A 23,124-nucleotide genomic window follows, 5' to 3' on the forward strand; every position below is an offset into this window, starting at 1 on the left:
CCTGTGGACAGCATTCCTTATTATTTTCAACAGGGGTACACTAATAGGTGTATGCACTGTAGGTGTTTCTGTATTTCAAGTGCTGGATTTCACATAGGGTTTTCAACACTATGTAAGCCCACATGTAAATAAGCAAAGTTTTGTTTCAATTGATCTATTTCAAAAGGGAGTAACAGTAATGCTATATACAGAGACACAAGCAATAACAACTTCAGTTTACCATGTTTGCTCTTAGCAGCAGATTATTTGGAGAGAAGTTTTGCAAGGGTACTTGTATTTAGTACCCTGTTTAGTTTTTTTCTTTTTTTTTTTTTTTTAGGGAGAAGCAGATTAGTTCTAGTTCTGTCAGTGTGAAAACAGGGTAAACAGTGATTAAAAATTCCAGCATTCAGCTTTTACCTTACTTCAGGTTGTAAGGTCTGCTTCTAGGCAGAGTAGGAGCTGATGATCGGCACTACACCTTATCTTTGTAGAACCATCATGTGCTATAAACTTTACATTTAGTTTAAAATTCAAGTTTTGCCAGCCATGTATTGTGGGCCCTATGAGATGCAAACAGAGGGATGCATACTTAAACTGAGAACAAATTACATAAAACCAAGCTGATAATTAGTGAAGCCCATTAGTGATATATTCTCCTCTGCTTGACAAAATTGCAATTTTTTAAATAGTTTATCTTGGTAATGAGGATGAACTAAAGTGTAATTTTAAACAGGTTCTAGTAGAAGAGTTCTTGCTTAAAATTGCACGTGTGAGAAATCATATAAAAATACTGGAATTGATCACATTGTATATGCAGTATTAAAGCGTGCCATGAGATGGGGTCTCTTATGGAATTGACAATTCACGAAGTATGTTAAGACTCATGCATTAGGAATAAAAAAAAAAAAAAGCAAGCTAAGCAAAAAAAAAAAGCCCCCAGTGGCTGGAGATGCTTCATTTACAGATTAAACAAAACAGCTGGCAGTTAGAGCATGATATACCTCACTTAAACCAAAACCAAACCCCCAAAGCACACAACAAAAAACCTCCACAAAACCAGAAACCCACACCCTGACTTCAACAACCATTTCCAGGGAGCTGCTACAAGCCAGGCTAGTTTGAAGTCTTTATCTAAGGGACAATATTTACCAGCCAAGTTGATCAAATTTAACAAGTATTTACCAAATTTATTACCTTTTTCCTTCCCTTAAGGAAGATGGTTTAGCTTTGCTGAATTTTGAGGAGACATTCATTCACCAGTGCTGAGATAAAACCCTTGCCAAGACCCATGTGCACCATTACACAAAGGCCCAAAGTAAGACCTTTTTCGTTTGACTAGAACATTTAGCGCAATCCTTATTTTAAGGAAGACAGCAAGTTTTAAGTATTTTCTCCTGAAACAAAGTTGAGTTACTTAAAAATGATATTGTTACATTTTGAAGTAAATATTTAATTAAGAAAAACTTAAAACTTTTAAAACCATTGATGCTGTGACAGTGCAAACAGCATACAATTTATTGCTCAACTTCTGCATGGGTACATACATTAAGTACTTAAAAACCATTTTATACAGATTTTTTTTTTTGTTAAAGCTCATGTAACAGCTGGGTGAAAATACAATGATATCAATGCTAAAACACTCTGTAATAAATACAATGGAAATGATAAACTAAGAACTGTCAGTTTGTGGAGGAGTAATTACACTTGTATAAACTAATTACAACTACAGACAAAGCTCTGAGGATGTGGTAGAGCCAGAAGCCTACTACATAGTGTAAAGTACAACAAATGGCACCTGTTAACTATATGGTGCTGTTTAAAATCTGAAGCAATTGGAGCATGCTACATTAAGCTGTATGATGCATACTTATGATATAGAAGCAAAGCTTTTACTTCCATCAATGCAGCCAGTTTAAACGCACCAGAAGTTCAATACAGATGTAGTGTTGTAGAACAAGAGTTTAAAAACAGCTTGTGTGCTCTGGACTTTAGTACAACACAAAAATTTGGTACAAATAAATCAGTTTAGGGAAACTGAAACTATGTGCAAAAAAAAAAAATTAGAATACATACTGTACAAAGCACCATTACAAAACTCTTTACACCGAGAAATTAAATCCTCTGAAACTCAACTGTGTACTGTATATTTGAAATCTACAAAAGTCACTGTTCATAATTAAACATTCATAATGAAAAGCAACAGCATAAAACCATGATGTGACATCTCTCTAAAACAACTAAAGACTGGATAAAGTAAAACCCAGTAAGAGGGACACATTGAAATAAATATTCACATTAATCATGGGGTGAAAGTCCAAGGTTAAAATGCAATATTAGGCTTAGCACCTTTTTGAGGGGAAAGTAGCTGACATGATCTTGAAACAAAATTTTGCAAAGGCATCAACCCTTTAGCACTTTCAGATAAACATCTGACTAGGTGATGAGGTGCTTTAGTTAAAGCTCTCAGTCATTGTGAAGGTAGAAAGGCACTCAAAATACTTGGTATATTCATCCTCATCTGTCAGCTATGTAAGTCAAATGTAGATTTGTCTAGTTTTGCCTGTAATATATTAAATTTACAATATTTATCTGTGGCAGTTAAAAAAAATTCTCTATGCCATACCAAAATGTTTGGTAGAACAAACAGATGTACTGCTAAGGCTGCTGTGAAAATGTATTATCAGCTGATCTAGAGTCTATATTCTGCAGAGCTCATCTCCCTCCTCAAAAAATGTTTTTATGACATAATGGTGGCCGTAACTATGTGCTCAATAAATTTAGCAGCCTAAGTAGGCTGACAGGGAGAAGGTTCCTGGGAGGTGGGTATAGATGATGTGGTCAGGAGACGCTACAGAGACAGTCTTTAAATAGCGCTGAGGTGAGCTGTCTGGTGCAAAGGGAACAGCAGCATACCTTCCCCCTTGAATCACCTAACAGAGTCCTGACTTCTCCCAAAAAGCTGGATCAAACTGGATTTAACATTTTTTGTGTTTCATGACCAGGGAGGCTGCAGCCATAGCCCGAGCAAGAGCCAGCGGGGGGAGGAAAAGAAAAAGGAAAAGAAAAAAAAAGAAAATAACTTGCACAACACTGGAGTGTCTATCCTGTGAACAGTGGTCAAAAGAACCTGTCTCTGTAAAGTCTCTGTAAATAGTAATTCACATCATACTTCAAAACTTGCAGGGGTGAGGAGAGGTCTTTGGGAGTGTCTAAAGCAGTGGTCCCAACCACAGGCAGCAGTACTGAGCAACAAACACGCTGGGCAACAACCTACTTTGCTCTCCCAGGCAACCTGGACAGATGTAGTGGTAGCTTCTCTGGTAACAGCATTACCTGAAAGCCGTGAATTAGGGATCCCAACTGGAGATGCAAAGGTACCAGCCATTTTACATAAGTGCAATAGTCCCTTGAAATGAAGAAAAAGAAAAGGGTCTGATATATTTCAAACCTGGCTGTCAGAGCAAATTTCTTGGCTTTATGTTTACATCCCTAAGTAGCCTCATCTCTGCAGCCAGCCCAGAATGGAAAGCAAGTCTCTTAGAACAAACCTTCCAGCAACAGCTGTACAAAAAAAAAAAAAAAAAAAAAAAAAATCAAATGAACATGTGGATTTGGCTCGCCAGATTCTTACCACAATTCTACAAAAGTAGTCCATTGCCCACTATTCTAATACACAACACCAGCAGTAGTTCACTCACTGTGGCAGTCAGATTTGGCAGAACAAAATTAAGTTCAAGCTCCACAGAACAGACAGAAAATTAGCTAGTTCACTGGGTGACTTACACTGCAAAAATGGAACAGCTGTTTACCTCCCATTCTTTTAGCATTTTCAATACCCTTGACTTTCTTCTCATTGGCAGTGTAAAAATAGTGCAGATTTGATGATCAATTGTAACCTAAGTTAAAAAAACACAACACTGATTGGGAAAAAAAAAAAAAAGAGCTACTTATTCCAAATATTCTCACCGCTGAGAGGAGAATGCCACCATCTCTTAAGCAGACTGACTTATCTACACACCACGAGCAGATCATACAGATCTTAACTGAGAATTCCCAAACTAACTTCAAAGTTCAGTTCCCTCTACTGGTAGTGCATTTTATTCCTCTTTGAAGAGATCAACCCATGTTATAATTCATATATATACTTACTTCCATCCCTACAATCAATAAATTATGTGCTTCTAAAACCTCATTTTCAAAGCACATTACACATATTTCAGTTAATACACCATTTTTCCTTAGTTGTAACTTAAACCCACATGTCATGAGCAGCTAGACAAAGATTACAACATGTTTTACCTGATAAATCTTTAGCATCAACAAATACATAATGTGATTTGGCTGCATTCAAACAAACTTTGGTTGACTGGACAGGATGGGTTCTGAAACAAACTCCTGACAGGCTTCTGCTGTCAAATATCACCTCATCAGCACGCTTAAAAAGTTGGAAAAATGCAGTGTTTAAATTTAAAGTCAAAAGCAACAAAAAATACTCTTGACAGACTTGTTAGAAAAATGCTGTTTTAAAAAAAAAAATCAAAACGTCTACTGTTCATTAAAAAAGGTCTGTTCCACATGTTAACACAAGTACTGTACCAAATACAGTATGTGTCACTCACACTAGAAATTTTGTTTAAGGAATCTGACAAGTGATATAAATAGGACCCCAAAACATCGTATTTGCAATTCATGCTTGAAAAATATAAAAAAAAGCCCCCTGTGGTAACATTTAAGTTGAATTTACATTGCAGAATATAATGTTTTACTATAAGAAAATGCAGTTAACATGTAAGTGGCTTTAATTAAAAAGATTAATGATTCTTTCAGCCAATTTTATGCAAAGTTAGAATAATCCAAAATATTTTTTTCCAAAAATAGCAGGTATAGATGCTGTTCAGTATCATACATTTAAAACAGGCTGAAACGTGACTTGTACCGACTGCTGAAGTTGTGTCTTGGTTTCTGAGAATAGAAATCAGGTAGGCAAATATAATAGATTACCTTTTACAAAAATAGTAGTAGTCTTTAAGTATAGAATACTGCTTAACTGTTGAAATGTAGGAAAAGTCAGCATTCTGTATGTTCAAGATATTAGTTTTTAATAGCAGCTGAATGATCCTATGGCAGGAACCACAGAACCTATTTTCTTGAAATTAAAAAAAAAAAAAAAATTCCAAAGTTGTCCTTTCCCTCCCAGTGTCCTAGTGTAGAAAAGGGAAAGTTTCCTGTATTTCAAGCATTTCTTGAGTCTTGGCTGAGGGAAGGGCTTTCTGGCTGACAGGAGTATAAATAGAGTCTCAGGTAAGCCTGTGAAGGTCATTCCACAGCAAACCCACATGTTTCTTCAATGGCAGTTAGCAGCTTCTCGTATAGCTTGTCATAGCTTTCGTAAGGAGGAATGTCTATTCGGTTAAAGCTGCGGACAGAAGGCAGAAAAGTTTCAGCTACTTGGAACTTCAAGCATCACCTAGCAAAGTTCTGCTACACTTCATTTAACGTACTTGAAGCTACAAAGCCATACGTGACAAGGCCAACAGAACTTCATAGAAATAAAAGCAATCTCTAGTTTTCACACCTTTACTACTCTGTAACGGGTAGCATTTATTATGTCAGAAAAGGATGGGGGGAAAAAGGAGGGGAGGGGGAAAAAAAAAAAAAAAAAAGACGACTGCTCAAAATATAGAGACAGCATATCGGTCTTAATCTACATATCACAACAGAGACCTGAAAGGTCTTACCAGGTATGAGCTTTCGGCAAATTATTAGTGCTGGCATCAATCTGGTGTATTGTAAATAGTCGCGGGCCTGCAGCACCTGAAAATCCAGAAAAGATCTCTACTACTACTGTATTGCATAATATGAAATTTCTTCATTGCACTGCAACAACAAAAGAGTAACTAAAACCACAAAGAGAAGATAGGCACAAAGAAAGTTGAAATCATAAACAGGCAGGAAAAAAATTAAACCAAACTCACAGTGCCTATCAAACAGATTCCTCCCCTCCACCCACACACGATAACCATGCAGTTATTTAAACCATTGAGAGATAAACAAGAACAAAGCGCTGATAAGGAAGAATAAAATACCTGTTTTACGCAGTGCACTATATAAATTGCAACAGTTTTTAAATTTAACTTCTCTCACCCTTCCTAGAGAGCAAAACTTACGCAGCCGTATCTGTCCCCATTTTACAACAGGTCTTTAGTAGTGGCCAATTCCATTCAAATTGGACAGAGAAGTCACTACACCAACGTCTTATAATTTTGTTAAATTAATCTGACTATACAGAGATCCCCTTCATCTCTCTGCTAAAGAGACTTAGTATAGGTTGAAGATTTCCCAAAGGACAGAAGAGGTGACAAATGCCCTAACCTTAGCAAAACCGGAATTGTTGCCTGAGTAGACAGACGTTAAAGAACATAATCCACAGGGTCACTCTTTCTCACAGGGACTCTTTGCTGTTAAACAAGAACGTCAGCTTGTTGGGCCGTGTTAGTACAACTCGGTCTAAAACCTGACAACCTTCACGTTCACGTGTAGGAAAGCAGGCTTCATTTGCTCACAGACATTTGTTTCACCAGTACTAGATGATGTTCAACTGGTGTTAGTTCCGTTACCATTATCCAAACAGCTCACTCCACTACACTAAGAGTATGCACGTCGGTATTAGGGTTAGTATTACTTGTAACTATTCTGAGGTGGTTAACAGTTCCATAGTTTGCCTAAACAAGTCCCTCCACCCTTCGCACCGTTATTTAAACACTTACCACTTAAAGTACCAAACTACTTAAAGTAACTAGGGTCTTAAAAACTCAGTATTCCTGAGTTTCTAATGCACCTGAACGTTTTTGAGCTCAAGAGCAGAGGAAAAAGAGAACGAGGGCTTCTTCATGATCCCTTCATTATCAGATAGAAGAAACAGACTTCCAGAGCAACTGGCTTTTGTATGTGGCAGCTGTTACCACAGCATTTGTGTTCTGTTGGAATCTTCTACCTGTTAAAATGGTTTAGGGTCAATGTTTCCCCTGGGCAGTTTTCTCTCATCTTGTGAGAGGGTAAAATAGGAAAACTATTGCATTAACAGAGCGGCATGGGTTGCAGCCAGAGCTTCTACAACAGAGACCCAGAGCTTCGACTGAAGTTCAGAAGACAGGTCGGTAATTAAAGTGATCGTTTCTGATGCCTGGGCTGCCTGTGATTATGTTGCTTTTACAATAAAAGTAGTCAGCATTATAAAGTGCTTCTGCTGTCAGAACGGCACAAACACTGCAGGATGGTGTTTTCTGGTCCCAGAGCTGTACAGGTGAGGAGGGCTTGTAAAAGATAGAAATTAAAAAACAGGCTTCCAGAAAAAATGCAAGGAGAACCCCACGAAGATCTCCGCTGAGAACTTCTTGCCAGAGAAGGAAGGGCGTAATTGAAACAAAAGAGCCATTTACAGCTGAATAACAAAGTAATGAACAAACAGACACACAAAAAAAAGACTATTTGTGATTGGTATTCATCAGACCATTAAAAATCGCTCTTAAACAGTCAGGCTGCAGCCAACCGGCCTCATTTACAGCTAATGTTTCTGTGATGTGTCCTATTGCTTCCTCCAAGTACAGGCATTTGCAGTTACTTCTGGAGAAAGGTTACCTTGTAATGCCTTGAAGCCCTGCAGAGGCACTCTGGATGAGCCCGTCACAAACTGGAGAAGTCTCGCTCTCCTCTCTTCATCAAAAAACTCCACAGCTTTCCAGAACCATTTCACGATGTTGCTGTCTGGGGTACAGTGTTTTAACCTAGTATTGGCCTTCCAGTCATTAACATCAATTTTGCCCAGTCCACAAATGATGAGCTGTAAATTTATGAAATATAATTAAATATTTCATCACTCATCAATAGAAAAATGGTTTTGGAGCTAGCCAAATGATTAATAACTGATTTTGAAAAACTGACAGATTTTACACCAAAGGCAAATTCTAACCTCTCACTAATATTAAGCAATGCAGAAATGTAACTTTTCTTTTTTTTTTTTAATCTTACCTTTGTACACAATCCATTTTTTAAATTAAAAATTTTTAAATTAAAAAAAAAATTCAACCATTTCATAAGCTTATATGAAAGTGTCTTGACCTGTCAATTAAATAACAGAAGCACAGATTCTAGGCATGTGTGAAAGTGCATGTGTAATTCATGTTTGAGCTCAATACTTCTTTCCAGAGCGTAGCTGAGGGTGTGGCTTGGCTGGTCCAACTCTGCACCCCAAAAGTAATCTTGTCCCTGTCACACCACACATGTAATACAAACCAGAGTTCTCTCCTGATGAAGAGCTTTCAGCACTTCTAAAATGGAGATCCACAATGGATCAGTTCAAGCTCAACAAGGATATGATTATGAAGCCATTTTCTGGTGTCTGAGAACACTGGACCTTCCCCTTTCTTATTCTGCATCTGCACAATGATTCTGCGTTAACAGTATGGCTGGCTCATTGCTGTTGAATGAGAATATGTGGGATAAAAGAAGAGCAATCACTGACATTCTAGTACAGTGAACAGAAGAAAGCATGAATAATTTACCTTGTGGCTATTTTATATGGCGAAAACCTCAGCTCCACAGCTAACAGACTGTATATTAGTTTTCAGTTTTAAAACAAGCTTGGGATCTATGGGATTTGCCTGCAGAGGATATTGTTTGGATCTGATCTTGACATTTTGTAGCACATTTGTCGGCGACAGCACCTTTCCTTGTGCTGTATTTACATGGCCAATTTATCCTGGCATAACTCAGGTCTGCAAAACCACATAGCTGCCTGACACCAAAGTCAGTGCAGTGCACTGGAAGGGCCGGGAGCGAGTGGCGGGAGGTGGAAGGGAGTGACAGACTATTTTCCTGGCAGCACTGAATTTAATATAGTGAAACTGCACCATGAGAAACATGCACCACCACCTCCGCTGGAGCAGCACTCTGAAACAATCTGAGGTCTCTGCAGTCACTTCTCAGTAGGTTCAGCTGTGTTTCCAGGTATAGGGGAGGGTCTCCTCTTCTACCACTTCTGCAGTTGCTATGAAGTGTCACCTTGAGAAACACTCTCCTGGCTCTCCGTGGAAGGCACACGCAGTCTCAGTGACTGCATGACCCGCTAACCTCTTATGCTAACTGTGTTTCTTGTAACAGCGCACCTGCAAACCCCTAAAGCACTGGGGATACAACTTCGCACGTTACTCAGGCTCAGAAGAATGCCTCAGGCTTTCATTGTTACACTTGACGACATAACATAACATTAGTGGACTGACCTCTAACTCTTTCTCATCAAATGTCTTCAGCAGATGTTGTGGGATTACTTCATTAAATCCCTTCTGTAGAGCCAGAAACTGAGCTTCAATTCCTCGTAAAAATCGCCAGTTTACATAAAGTCTGCAAGCAAGTGCAAATTGGTTTTGTGAAAGATGCATTCAAATACAATAAACCTGCAATTTATCCAGCAAAAAAAATGGCCTTACTGACAGGAATACACACAACACCACTCTTGCAGTACCACTCAGAAAAAAACCAACATAACACTGTCAATTACTTCAAATAAGTAAAAGTTCCTCCCCACCACAGGAAATATAAAAAACTTTGGGAAAGATATTGATGTACCTGACATATTCCTTTTTGTTTTCCTCTGTCACAGGGATGCTTTTCCCATTGGGTTTCAGTTCATGTTGAATAATTTCCCCGTATGCATTGTGTTCTACACAAAACGTATGGTCCAAGACTCCTGTGATATCATTCTCACTGGCGGAAAATAATAAGCAAGCGACTCAGTGAAAACATATTCTGCAAGTATATTACAGTCATAATATATCTGACAGACATCACAATTTAGTTTCTCAATAGCATTTCAAATTACTGCTTGGAAGCAAAAGGTGAACATACATTTTTACTATGCTGTATTTAAAAACCATTATCAAAGTTTCAATGCTATATTTCAATAATATGTTAATAATAGGCAAAATTAATAAATTAAAATTTATGAACTGAGCACTTTACAGCTCAGTAATCCTTTATTTTCCCCCCCACCTCCTGAATTTGAATACCTTGAGCATGTTAAGCCTTTAAAAAAGCTGAATTGTGCAGGAAAGATGTTTCTTAAATCTGCCTGAGCAGGAGATCAAAATATACTTCATTTCTTTTCAACTGGATTTACGAACATTATCATGTGTTAATCGAGACAGAATTCTAACACTGTAAGATATAACACACAGTACATACAGTATCCAGACTAAGCTGTTATGAAGATCAGGGTCAACCAATTCCATATCATCCAAAGTAATCGGCTTCCCTAGCAACTGCTTATAGAAAGGCAACGTGAAGCCCCCATCGATATAGTGTCCGTGAAACACAGCCATCCCCATTATCCGTCCAACAAAATGGAAATATGATAAGTGTTCCTAGAATTGAAAGAAGACATTAGGCCATTCAGCTAAACAAGACCTCCAGGCTGTATCTGCTGAATATGAAATAAAATTTCAATACACAGAAAAGAAAAAAACCCCACCATCCAGAGCTTTTTGGTTTGTTTGGTTTGTTTTTATACACAGCACACTGAGTATATTACTTCCAGTCCAGAAGTCTTACTACTAAGTATCAAAATAAACTTAATTGCTCCCAAAGGAAACATAAATCAACATCTTACAGAAAATTAAGAACACATTTGGGAAGTTTCTTTGATCAGTACTAAAAAGAAATTATCGTATTATTGCACAAATTCAGTCTCTAGCAATACTAATGTGAGAATTAGGTTCCTAAGTCTAGAACGCTCTCCAGATGTATTTAATTTCTAGTCACAAAACGATCATTTACAGAACTCATGTTACCAGTCATACCGGGTTGACTGCAGAGTCTGGGTTGATTTGCAGTGTATAGATATCATCTCGGGAATATTGGAAGAGACCGTAATATGGATTCAACATTTCATGTGACAATAGGTAGAGCCACTCCCTGAAGAAAACAAAATAATTTATTGTTTACTTCAGACAAACGCATTCCTATACTGATAATCTTTTCAAACATGCTTAGATAATTTAGGCTGAAATAAGAATTATTTTTACTGGCTCAGTAACTGCACAGCCCCTGACAGCTGACGTATTTCCCAGCTTTCCAAGACACTTCTCCAGGTTACTTATTTCCAAGAGAATTTCTGACTCTGATTCTCCTTCATCCGTTACATATTAAGACAAGACACTATGTGTTCTAAGACTATACTACAAAGATGTTTGAGTCAAAGCTTTTAATATAAACCGTCTTCAGGCAATGGATGTATTTTAATTAAAGTTTTAATTACATGCTTGCGAATCAGTAAATAATGGTCTGAGAATTGGGAAAACCTTAACACTTTCTAGCTTGGTGTTCCTGTAGTCATGTATGGAAGGTGGCAAAGGCTCCACGGCATACAGACTAGAAACAAAACTCGTGCCGAAAAATACTAGCAGATATTTTGGAAAATGGTGCACAATAACAGCTGTAACAAAGTATTTTAAACACTATTGTCATCATCAAACAATTAGTAGTAATTGATTCAACAAGGCTGTTTTACTAGTTACGGCTAATTAGCATGTTCAAATATTTAGGAATAGATGAAATGAAAACGCTATTGGCCATTTGCAGACTCATGAAGATACACGTGGCGTAACAGCCTAGGACCCGGGGTTACTTGCCGTACACCAACTACAGATGCAGGAGACGGGCTGTTTGGGAGCATCGTCTGCACTTTGAAATGAATACTAATGGTAAAAAAATGCAATGCAATGAAAACAATGAATACTCCTAAATGAGTCAACACTCATTTAAAGAGTAGATCCACATGCCAGAGGTGGGGAGTATTTTCAGTGAAGTAAACCAGCATTTGTGCAACTGGCCAATACAATTCCTAATGTTGTTTTAACATGCGAAGAGTATCTTCATACAATCAGTAAATGTCACTTTTTATAAGCAAGTGAAAAATAACCTCATAGACTCCTGACAGACTTTAGTTGCCTACTAACTGCTGGTTTTTAACATTTTGCTTCAAACAGTAGCAACAGTTTGCAATAAAGCATATTTTTTGATTAAAGTTCTGCCACAAAGCCAAGTATTTAGTGGTATAAATTCTCAGATACCCAAGATTTACTAACCAAAGAAAAATATGGTAATTTCAACAGATACCAAAAGCCTGTCTCGCATATATGATAGATGTCTAATGCAATCTGCAACATGCACTTTGATTTATTTCCAATAAATTAGTTCCTTTTTGATGCAGTTTTTCCTTTAAAAGACTACCTGAAAATATATATTCTTCTGACATACAATCTGTTACAGAAATAAATATAAATAAGAATAAAGTAAAAAGCAACAGAGCTGATACAAGGCTGGTTCAGGATTTCAAGATTCAAAGCACAGGCGTAGTTGGTGGGGTTGGGGTGCGAGGGAACAGACAGAGGACAGACTGTTTACCTGGCAACACCTCCATAATCAAGGCCTTCCTCCCCACGAAATTTTATCATTAATCGTTTCCACAGGTCTTTTGGCCTCATCTTCATGACTTGCCTGTAGGATTCCTGTAAACACATAATGCTTTCTTTTATTAACCACTATTTACAGACAAGAAGCTACTACTGTTTATTAGAAATGAAGGGAGCCTCAGAGTCCAAGTCCAAAGGCGAAACTATTAAAGGGGATACTATTTTCCTAGATACTAACCAGTTTCTCAAATCACCACAGACTTAGTCTTCTACAAATGTGGTAAGACTTGTCAACTAAAACAGATATGCAAGAAGAACCACCTTCCATTAAATTTTCAGAGGTGTACAGTGATCAGAACATTCTCTCTCTCATTCTCACATAACTTACAAAAAATTAAAGTCTGTGTCAGTAAACTCCTTTTGTTTTGCACAAAGGCTCACAATTTTTGCAGTATGAAAAGTCAACAGTAGAGCTTCTACTCTGGAGCTTCTACGTGTGCAAACCTTCAAGAGCACCTTAAGAACAGAAGCATCTTATGCCATCCCCGTAAATCTACAGAATTATTCTTCTATTGGTAAGACTTCACCAAGAAAACACAAAAAGAAGCTGAAAGAGGCAAAACAAATGCTAATTTTTAAAAAGTAATTAAACCCCAAAAGTCTAGTTTTTATTTATGTCCAGTACAGGTGCCCCAATCTTTGGCTTTGCCAAACAGAAGATGTAGGCGTGTCTGGGACCCAATATACTCAACTTAGTTTTCAGAAAAAGAATGTAGTAATTTTCGCTGCTGTACAGCAGCCTTTCCTCCCTTTCTTTTCTTGTTGATTATGAACTGATTTGACTGTCTCCAAAGGGAAGACCAACACAAATCTTTCTTGGCTGGAAAAACTGTGACAACACAGTGGTGCTATCAAAGCTTGTGGGTGGGGTAACAATGCAGCAGGGATGGGTGGGATGGGTGATAAAGTTCTCAAGAAGACAGACTGTTCTCTAAAACAAGCCAATGAATTATAACTGTGTTTAATCAATTCAGCAGAATTAATAATTCAGCAGAATTATTCTGCTGAATAATGTCACAAAATAAAATGCAGATATCCCACTGGGGGCATCTCTGGTCATTCAGAAGCCTAGACAATTCATAAAATTGGTCTGATTCAGGGGTGGGTGGATATCAACTAGAATTGAGATAGATGCTAAGCAATCCAAACTCTGAAGATGAATGCTATTCAATAGTAATTTTTACTTAATTTACAATAGATCAAAGATTATTTATAATTGTTTGGTTTTCAATTTGGAACACTCCCTCTGTAACAGACATTAGCGTTCTTATGTTCAAGGAAGAAGTGAGACGGTATCTTCAAATACATGAAGCTCTTGGACTCCTTCCTCAGTCCCTGACACAGTCTGTATATCTCCAGCCACAGGGAAAGCTTTCCTCGTTGTTGTTCTTCTCTACAGGGCCAACATATCTACTTTAAGCACACAACTGTTCTTAACATTCCCTTGAAATGCTTCCTCTTCCCATTTGCCACCCGTAAAATTCCAGCTTTAACTCCAGACTTCAAGATTTCATCTAACTGACTTCTTTAGATAGTTATGAACAACCCTCCTCCCCTTCCCTCAATGTTAAGAAATGGGTCAAATTCTCAAATTACCTCAAAAATCTCTTCCCTGGAGACCTCAATACGACAATGGCCAGCTTGAGGTTGCTGCTGTGACAGCTCTTGCCTCAGGATCTTGAGTTTCTGCACTAGGTCTCGCTTGTACCTTGGCACAGTCAGACACTCTGCCTCGTCTGGAAGCTGACACAGGGACACTACCTGCTGCTGCTGCTGGTGTTGCTGATCTTTAAGTTGGTTCTGGCGGCTAGAAACAAACACAGCTGTTTGCAGATATTCAAGTCATACATCCCCTGTTTTCTTCAGGCGTTTCTCAAAGGTTAAGTCTTTGTAACTACTTTCAATTTACTATGATTATTACTGCGATTACACTAAAAATGTTCAGGTCCAGCAAAAAATAAATTCAGAGAGATTTTATCCTGACTAAAGACATATGCTTCTGTCTTTCTTGGCATCTATCAGTTATTTTTAGGGTTTGTTATTTCTATTAGTACTACTCTACAAAGTATGTAAAAGGTTATAGCACTATATAATAAGGTATTATCCATACAATTTTACTACTAAGCTGCTGACACTGAATTTCTCAGATACCATTTCCATATTTCCTTTGCGTGTTTTGCCTTCCTCCATTTTAAGATTCAGGGATCTGCCAAACACTATGCCTCTAATCTACAGTCAATACCATAGTCTGTTTTAAATGGCTTGTCTGAAAAAGAGTAAGCTTACAAAAAGATGTTTGTACTGGCAGCTTGGCAAGGACCTTGTCCCTTGTACCTGGCCTAGTCTGGACCACAGGAATGTGGGAGTTCACATGTAACTAATTGGCACAGATAAACAAGTATTTTTGCTAGGAATTCTAAGAGATTTTGTAAATCTAGCTTCTTACTAGGAAAACTAAATTAATCGTGTTGCAGAGGTGTCCTCTCTTGTGTCGTTTCTTGTACACAGTAAGGGGATATTTTTACAGCTTTTTAGTATGGCATTTCCAAACACCGCAGGATAAAAGTTGTATTTTACCTAAACCATGAGAAGAATATCTCCGTGTGGAACACATGAGAATACCCTAAATTTACTGGATAAATAAGAAAGGTTACAATTCAGAATGTTTTCCAGTGGAATGTTAATAAATTGGTTTTTTTTTTCCAACATCAAAGACCAAAAAATATTAGATGGAACCAAACACAGTTTTAATATATATTAAAATTTCAGCCTGTTGTCTGTTTTGAAACAAGGCCTACTAGAAGGCTGTCCTGGCCGACCAAAATTCACCTCCAGTGGGCTTTTACCGCAGGAACATTCAGAATTGGCAATTAAAAAAAGGGGTGGGGGTGTTCCCAGTTTGCCTTGTGGTTCTGACAGCTATTCTGTTATTTGCAAACCTTCTATTTAAAGCAGTTTTGCACAAACCACCCTCAAGGGAAACTAACACCAGGTGACCAGGAAGCCTTTATCAGTACTTGTGCAAACCCAACATTTAGAAACCCCTGCAATGACACACACTGTAGATCACTTCAGCAATAACTCAAAGCTTACTTTTAATAATAATAATACCTCTTGACTCCTAGGCTCTAAGGAGGGAATAATGCACAGCAATCCTACTTTGTTACTATGCCCCAGGATGCAGAACTTCAGAAGTTACTTTAATCGATTTTGTTAGGTTCACAGTGTTTTGTTGTTTGCTCCTGTTATTTTTTTTAAATAAGGCTACCTTAACTTTATTCTCAAGCTGATCACATTGGTCTTACAATAAACTACAGTTATTTTAAGTCATTCCTGAGAAACCAAGTCATTACAATAATGTAAACACACACTCGATGAGGTTCCAGAATATGGCTCTACGTCATTTGTGCTATACACATGGTAATTTCTTTTCACTTGTGATTAGTTTTAAATACGAATCTCACTTAAACTGTATTTACTTGATATACAAATTAAAGCAAAATCATTGTTCTATCTCCTGAACTTCCTAATTCCTTCAGGGTGAGCATGTGAAAACATTCCTTGTGTATGCCTACGAGAGGTCAAAATTATATACTAAAGTGAGCATATGTTCATACTACCTTTAAGAGTAAAAAAGACCCAGTCCCCTAAACACAAAGCTAGTCACTGTCAGTCTTAAAGAAAAGGTAATCTCTGAAATGAGCATGAACTTAAGATCTATGCATCAAATTAAACCAATCTAAAATAGGGCAGGACTAGGAGGAGAAAAATAAAATGCCATCCTCCATATTAGACTAAAAATAATCAGTGCAGTATTAGCTAAAAAATCTGCAGAGCTTAAAGTAATTAAATCTAATTTTTTAGTTTGTTTTCACAGCTGAATGACTACGCTCGATTCTGTACAGTGCTTTAAGGATACAGCTAAGTACTTTTCAGGTGCTGTAACTACCAAAACCTGTCACAAACTCTTGGCCAATATTTTAAAACAGAACTGGGTAACAAGTTTGATTATTTTCATAACTTATAATGTCATCACTAGAAGAACAAACTGCTTTACTCAGCTCGATAGAAAAGTATCACTGAGAGTAAACTTTTTGTTATGCCTTTGAACCTAAAACACTGTCACACCCATCCCACCCAAATACTAAACTTATTTCTCAGATAATTTACAAAATGACAGGCCTAAGGCAAACTAATTTTCTTTTTTTTTTTTTTTAAGAATAAATAAGGAGGTGGGGTTGGGGTGGGGGGGTGTGAGCTTTCTCATATCCTGTTTGGTGCAATAAAGGAATAAACACCAGAAAAGATTTATCAGGCAGCAGACTTTGCTGATGACACTGTTGTTTGAATTTCTGAAATCCTTCCCTAATGAAAGACAGATGTACAAACGAAAAACTTAAGCACACTGTAGTAGTACTTAAGTTTAAAGAAATGCAAAATGGTTCTGTGATTCTGGAACTTGAAAGTCAAATTGGATTTTCCAGATAAAAAGCTAGCTATGTATCTGTCCTCCACAATACATGTAGAACTAGCCACCATGGTCCTACTGCCATTTAAAAATAAACCTGTCAAGGACAATTTTTCAAATATAGTCCAGTTAACTGAATTTTCTACAGTTTAAGAATTGCACTGTTGTAGCTAAGAGGGTCTGAAGTTTTTCTTTGGGTAAAATATCTCAACCTGAATTAGTTTAATGAACTTTTCTGTGTTCCAAACACAAACATGTTCCTCCACTGGTAAGTTTTTTTCAAGACCATGTTCATTTGAAACTACCAATCTAAATTCAGCTAAAATTAGTAGTGATTTCTTTGTTTTAAATTAAAAAAAAAAAAACAACCAACCAAACAAAAAGAACCAGAAGTGTCTGGATGATGGGAGCTTACTAGAGTTCTGTAATATACACGTATATAACCAATGATTTCTCTAAACAAAAGACATATCTGTCGATATTTAGACTCTTCCTCTTCAGGTGTTAAGTTCAAATGTATATTGGGCACACAAAGGCTAGCCAGCTTTTATGTATTACACAAAAGATATGTTGACCTCCTGGATATTACTTTCTATTCCTCGGTTTTGTCTTTTCAGTGCTTGTTCCCATTATTCTTTCCTTCAGCTTTTCTTCCCAATGATTCACTTCCTTAGAAGGACTATTCCTCCTACTTGCTCCTTGCCCAGGGCTGCATGGCTTTCTATCTAACCAACTCTTCATTGTTTCTTCCACTTAACACCTACTCAATACTTTACAGGTGTTTCCCAAGAGTATTAAAAGGTGTTAGTAGGAGAAACAATAGAGTCAAACTCCCAAATAGCTTGGACAAACTGATAGCCATGTCTACGCAAAAAAAAAAGAACTGTTTGTTTGCTTTTTGGTTTCCATTTTTAGTAGAAAATCCCCCAGTGTGAAATGAGTGCTTAGGGAATAAAAACAAGAGCCAGAATCCTTTTGAGTTCCCCCTTGTCGTTTTAGAAGTGCAATATGAAAATGCAATATCAGAACACTAAGGCAGAAAAAATACAGTTCCTATTTTATTTTATTCTTTTGGTAAAAAGTCTGGGTTAAATTATCGGGGTCTTACTTTGAGAACATCTCAACTAGTCTTACTCTAAAACTGAAGGCAAGAGCTGAACTATTTCTCCTTTATTCCAGGAGAATAGCTGGGCACTTGCGCACCCTTGCTTAACTCATCAGTATTTCATAGCACTGGCTATTGAATGCCACCTCATATTTTAAAACAAGTAGTCCGTTACTGAAAATAGTATGACATATAAAGAAAAGGAAAGAAAGTGTCTCTCTTGCTGTTCGAAAAAGTTTTATGGGCCAATTTTTTTCCACCGGACAGCACTTGCTTCCCCCCCTGCTGCCCCCAACTCCCGGCATCACAATAGCCACATTCCTGCCTAAATGCTGCTAGCAATTTTTTTTTTTCCCAAGAACAATCGAACCTGTCGTCTTCGCTATGTAACAGAGTAAGTTGGCAGGACGTTGAAGAACACCGCTACTATACTTTAAATACTACTGCATGGGAGAATACATCTTGATATAAAATCTAGCACCCCTCAAGAGTCACTTTGTTTCCTCTATTGCACTCAACATGTGCCAGAGACTTTAGACTTACTTTAAGACTAAATGCAAGTTAGCAGATAGCCGTGGATCTGTAAACTGCGTTGTCCTGTTGTTATGGTCAACAAAATAAACTCTGCCTGTTGCTGTATTTCGGATCTCCCATCCAGGAGGCAGTGGACCAAGCTCTTCACAATTGATGTTGCTAAGATCCCTGTGAAAACAAATATAAAATGAAAAATACCTCAGCATTTGGCCTCCGAGCCAAACAAGCGTAAATGTAACAGAACAATTCCATGAAGTCTGAGAAAATGTATTGTTTCAGAAACTTGATCTGTTCAGCTGGAATCTCTACTCCCAAGGTGTAAGCCCACCAAAGAAAAAACACACATCCCAGAACACATGCCGTGGGGAAAAAAATTCTTATCAAATAACCTTCATTTTTACAAACTAGCTTCAGATGTTAAATTAATACAGACTTAAAACAAAAATAAAGACCATTGCCATATTTGCCAAAATGGAACTGCAGTTCTACACCAATTCTGACAGAAAACATTTTTAAAACATTAGTCATGTAAGGAACTCTGAATCACACTTTAAAAACTCCTACAAAACAAAACTATATTTCTGAAGAGTTATACTTTCCATGAAGAATTACGCATGGGATATGTGTGTATGCCACAGGCGGTTTTGCCCCAAAACCCCAAGTGCTAGTGGGAAGCAAACAGCTCTCTAACAAAATATTTCAAATAAAACATTATATGAACAATGACTCAGCTCTGCACTGAGCAATGCAGAGATAACTTAACGAGTCTCAAGAAAATTCTGCTGAAATTAGGAAGATGTAGATTCATTCTGGAGGTTCACTGAAAACAAATACTAGTCTTCAAAAATGTACACTTACTGATTTTTCATGTATATAATTCACACCTCAGATACCTTTAAAAAGAGCTGCACTTGACAGTGTGAGTATAAGTCTTCAGATCTCGATGCGAGCTGAGGGGAGGAAAGAGCCGAGGGGCAGAATGGCTAAAGGATGCCGTCTGCAGGGACTCAAAAGCTGAGAAGCCACTAATGGAAATACAAGGCTCTGGGATTGAACTTTTGCTGATATTAACCATATACATACTGCTGAACTGTAGGTTGTATTTCTATTAACTAAATGACTGTGGCTTATTGGTGTAAAAATACAATATGCCTTAGAAATGACATAAACTCTATCCTCATGCAAACAGCAAACTGTTCTCAGAGACACTCGTGCAGTTTCTGTTGCCACACCTAAGAGCAGTGCTAACTTAGATTTTGTACAAAACTATTACGCTGCAAACAACGATTAGATCTTAATATATTTTTTTTTTGAGAAGTCTAGTTTCTAGTTTTGTATAATACACAAGTAACGGGAGCAAAGACTTCCTAATGCACAGCTGCCAACTGTATCCCACTCTCAAGTATACAGATAATGCATCAAAGCAAAAAATATTTTTCTAACACAAGAGTAGTAATAAAAACAAAAGAATCATTTGAAAATGCAGTGAACTTATAGCCATGAGGCACTTCATCCTTCCCAGGATACCTAAAATCCCTTTCCATGGGAATGAACACCAGCAGCAACTGACAAAGTTGCTACAATTCTCATAAATGCCAATACTGGCTGCCAATTTCAAATTACACACACTATTTTACAACACCATCCACAGACTCTAGGAGGCAATCATTTTCAACAGGATTTCTCTTTTTTTTTTTTTTTTTTTTTTAAAGAACAATCAGAAGCTAACAATAATTTCCCTGTTATCCTACTTCCCTTTCAAACACATCACAAATAATCACGGGTACAATCATGCACCATATGTACACGTGTGTATCATGTAAATAAAGACACTAAACTAAAAGGACACATCTGATTTATCTTCTCCTAGGTGTTGAGATAGCAGAAACAGAAGTAGCAGTCTGAGTATTTTAATCACAGGTCAGTCTCTCTAAGCTTCTCTACCTGTTTGCCCCTCTCCCCCAAATTCTTTCCCACTTATAAGGAGATGCTTGAAAGCATAAACGATTGCTCTAGGAATATCTGTGTCAGAGCTTTAGAAAGAAAGTAAATATTCATTTCTGCTCTGTAACAGGAAACCTGCTGTAAAAAAGCTTGTGCATTTTTAGATGTTTCCTACTATACTCAAATGGAAAAAAAACTTTTTTTTTTTCCTTCCTTTTTTTAAAAAGGCCCAACATCCTGGCACTTCAAACACAGCTCACTATTTCAGCTTCCAGGGTTTTTATGACCCAGTGTCTCCAATTAGTTTCTTCAAAATATACCAAGTTTCCCATTCCTTGGTAAATTACGTTTGGTAGTCTGAACATGGGACAATAATTCTCACAGACAAGTAAATTTAAGCTAATTTGATGATGAGACTGCAGCTCATTACAAAATAGCATGTCTAAACATACAAGGGGCATCCACTAGATTTTCCAGGTTTTCCTGTTTGTCTGCTCCTCCATCAAAAATGATCACATTTGTCTAGCTTATTTGTCACAAAGTTTGTTCTTCATAAACACGTTGCCAATTTCTCAGGTCATGTTAACTTCCAGAGCCTGAATTAAAAAACAAAACCAACCCTTCATTATTTTGCAGAGTATTTAAACCTGGACTTGGTTATAATTCATATGCAAGATCTAGAATCAGTTAACTATACCTGTTTTCAAAACACCACTTTTATTTCTTGATTCTCCATCTTTGCATTAAAATAACAATTTGAAGAACTGAGGGAGAGACTAATTTATTTTGATGAATGACTTGTTAAAAATGATATATTAGGGACCAAGAGTCAGAAATATAATACCAGACAGTGAACACTGAGGACAGTACTGGCTACACTATTTTGATTTGACACCTTAAGGATACTTTCATAATTTTCTTACCTAGGTACTCTTGGATCATGCCACGTGCTAACACCAGTCTGAGTATGCAGAAAATAGACTTGACCTTGCTGAGTCGTCCTTTGCTCTGTGAAATCAAGGTTAATAACTATAAGAATAAAAAATGCAATTAAAAAAACCTCACGAAGACTGTTTTCCCCAAACTAAGGAATCAAAAGGATCTTACATACGAGAAGACACAACCCATTTTCCCAGTTTCTTGGGAGACCTACAATTAAAAAATGCTAATATGCATACCATATCCTTCAGGTAAATCAGGAGGAGTGTGCAAGTGTGTCCTGCTCATGTAATTTCTGTGCCTCTGCGACCTCACTCTCCTCTCAGCCAGCCGAGGATCCGACGACTGCCCACAGGTCGCACCGTTCGTTCCTGTAATTGGAGTGTTCTCGTCCACAAAACAGCTCAGCGGTCTGCCCGGACTGGAGTATTCAGATGCTGGCCTGTGGGGAAAAACATGAAAATTGCACTGCTGACCGAACACGGGGCTACACAACGCGCTTTATGGAAGCTTCATCTGGGGGCTCCCGGGAAATCTTTGTGGACGGCAGAGCTAAGCAGCTGACTTGTTGAGCAGGATACCTCAATGATGGGCAGAAAGCTTCTGTTCTGCACTCGCTGGGTTCATCCCAGAGTACTTAGTAAACATCCTCACCTATCTTAGGGTCTGACCTGACACTTAGTATGTGATGCTGCAGGATCAAGATCATATCAAACGTTCACACGAGCAGTTCCCACCTTAAACAGTGTGCTGAGAGCAAATTTTTTTTTTTTTTTTTTAAAAAATGAACAGCATACAGCCCAAACTTTCTCACCTTATCTTCATATGACTAAAGGAAGTGATCAGGCCTTACTATTCCTTTTAATTTTTAAGGAAGGTTGTTAGGCAAGGATGGTGAAAAAGGGCACGTAAGATAAAAAACAGTTGCTCTTGAGAGCTTGACTGCAAGAGGAAACTTGAATTATGTGGTTTCGTATCTCAATGTTGCTTTCAAAAGGACTTGAAATGGGTTAAAGGGGGACTGATAAGGATGGAGGAAATGCCCGAAACAAATGATGTATTTTGCATTTGTTTTTCTACTGTAAATGCGTCTAGAGCTTAGAATAGGTGTTTTAAACATACTGGGGAAAATACAGATAGATAAATTAAAAAGCTGTTCAGTACCTTCACTCACTTGAAAACCACAAATATATATCAGAGATGGCAGCGTTAACAGTACAGATTCTTTTAAGTCAAATATATCCATACAGAGACTGGAATAATATTTATTGAAGATGGAAGAGACAGTCTGCAGGAACAGACAGTCTGCAGAAGAGTCTGAAAAATATGCAGTGACACTGTCTACAATTCAGGTAACAGCAAAAATGGTTTGAGGAACAGCTTTGCAACGCACATCTATGGTTATTAGAAAAGGTGATTGTAATGATTTTGAAACATGCTGTGTAACGATCAGCTTTAAAAGTTCTGGATTACATGGTCATAGCATGTACATAGACAATGGCTGTCAGCTACTCATGATCTCTTTTTCTTCAGCCCTTATGATGTCTGCACATTGCAATGTCTGTATTTAAGGAGTTCTACCATAACAGCTCTACAAGAAAACAAAGATGCTAGTATTAGGGGAG

At 37.6% G+C, this 23,124-nt stretch overlaps 1 protein-coding gene across 1 annotated transcript in view; it reads right to left on the reverse strand.

Annotated features, from left to right (window-relative positions):
* Window positions 1-5,153: 5,153 nt before the first annotated feature.
* The window catches only part of SMURF2 (SMAD specific E3 ubiquitin protein ligase 2), a 45,625-nt gene continuing 27,654 nt past the window's right edge, over window positions 5,154-23,124 (reverse strand). The window contains exons 8-19 of the mRNA XM_075719426.1: window positions 21,739-21,941; window positions 21,484-21,568; window positions 18,626-18,784; window positions 14,106-14,316; window positions 12,442-12,545; window positions 10,836-10,950; window positions 10,222-10,400; window positions 9,607-9,744; window positions 9,261-9,381; window positions 7,621-7,822; window positions 5,721-5,796; window positions 5,154-5,398 (exon numbers count right to left, since the gene is read on the reverse strand). Of these exons, the coding sequence (XP_075575541.1) occupies window positions 5,299-5,398; window positions 5,721-5,796; window positions 7,621-7,822; window positions 9,261-9,381; window positions 9,607-9,744; window positions 10,222-10,400; window positions 10,836-10,950; window positions 12,442-12,545; window positions 14,106-14,316; window positions 18,626-18,784; window positions 21,484-21,568; window positions 21,739-21,941 (1,693 nt within the window). The 3' untranslated portion in view covers window positions 5,154-5,298. The remainder of the gene's footprint in view (window positions 5,399-5,720; window positions 5,797-7,620; window positions 7,823-9,260; window positions 9,382-9,606; window positions 9,745-10,221; window positions 10,401-10,835; window positions 10,951-12,441; window positions 12,546-14,105; window positions 14,317-18,625; window positions 18,785-21,483; window positions 21,569-21,738; window positions 21,942-23,124) is intronic.

The sequence above is a fragment of the Pelecanus crispus genome, chromosome 12, assembly GCF_030463565.1.
Source record: "Pelecanus crispus isolate bPelCri1 chromosome 12, bPelCri1.pri, whole genome shotgun sequence".
Lineage (NCBI taxonomy): Eukaryota > Metazoa > Chordata > Aves > Pelecaniformes > Pelecanidae > Pelecanus > Pelecanus crispus.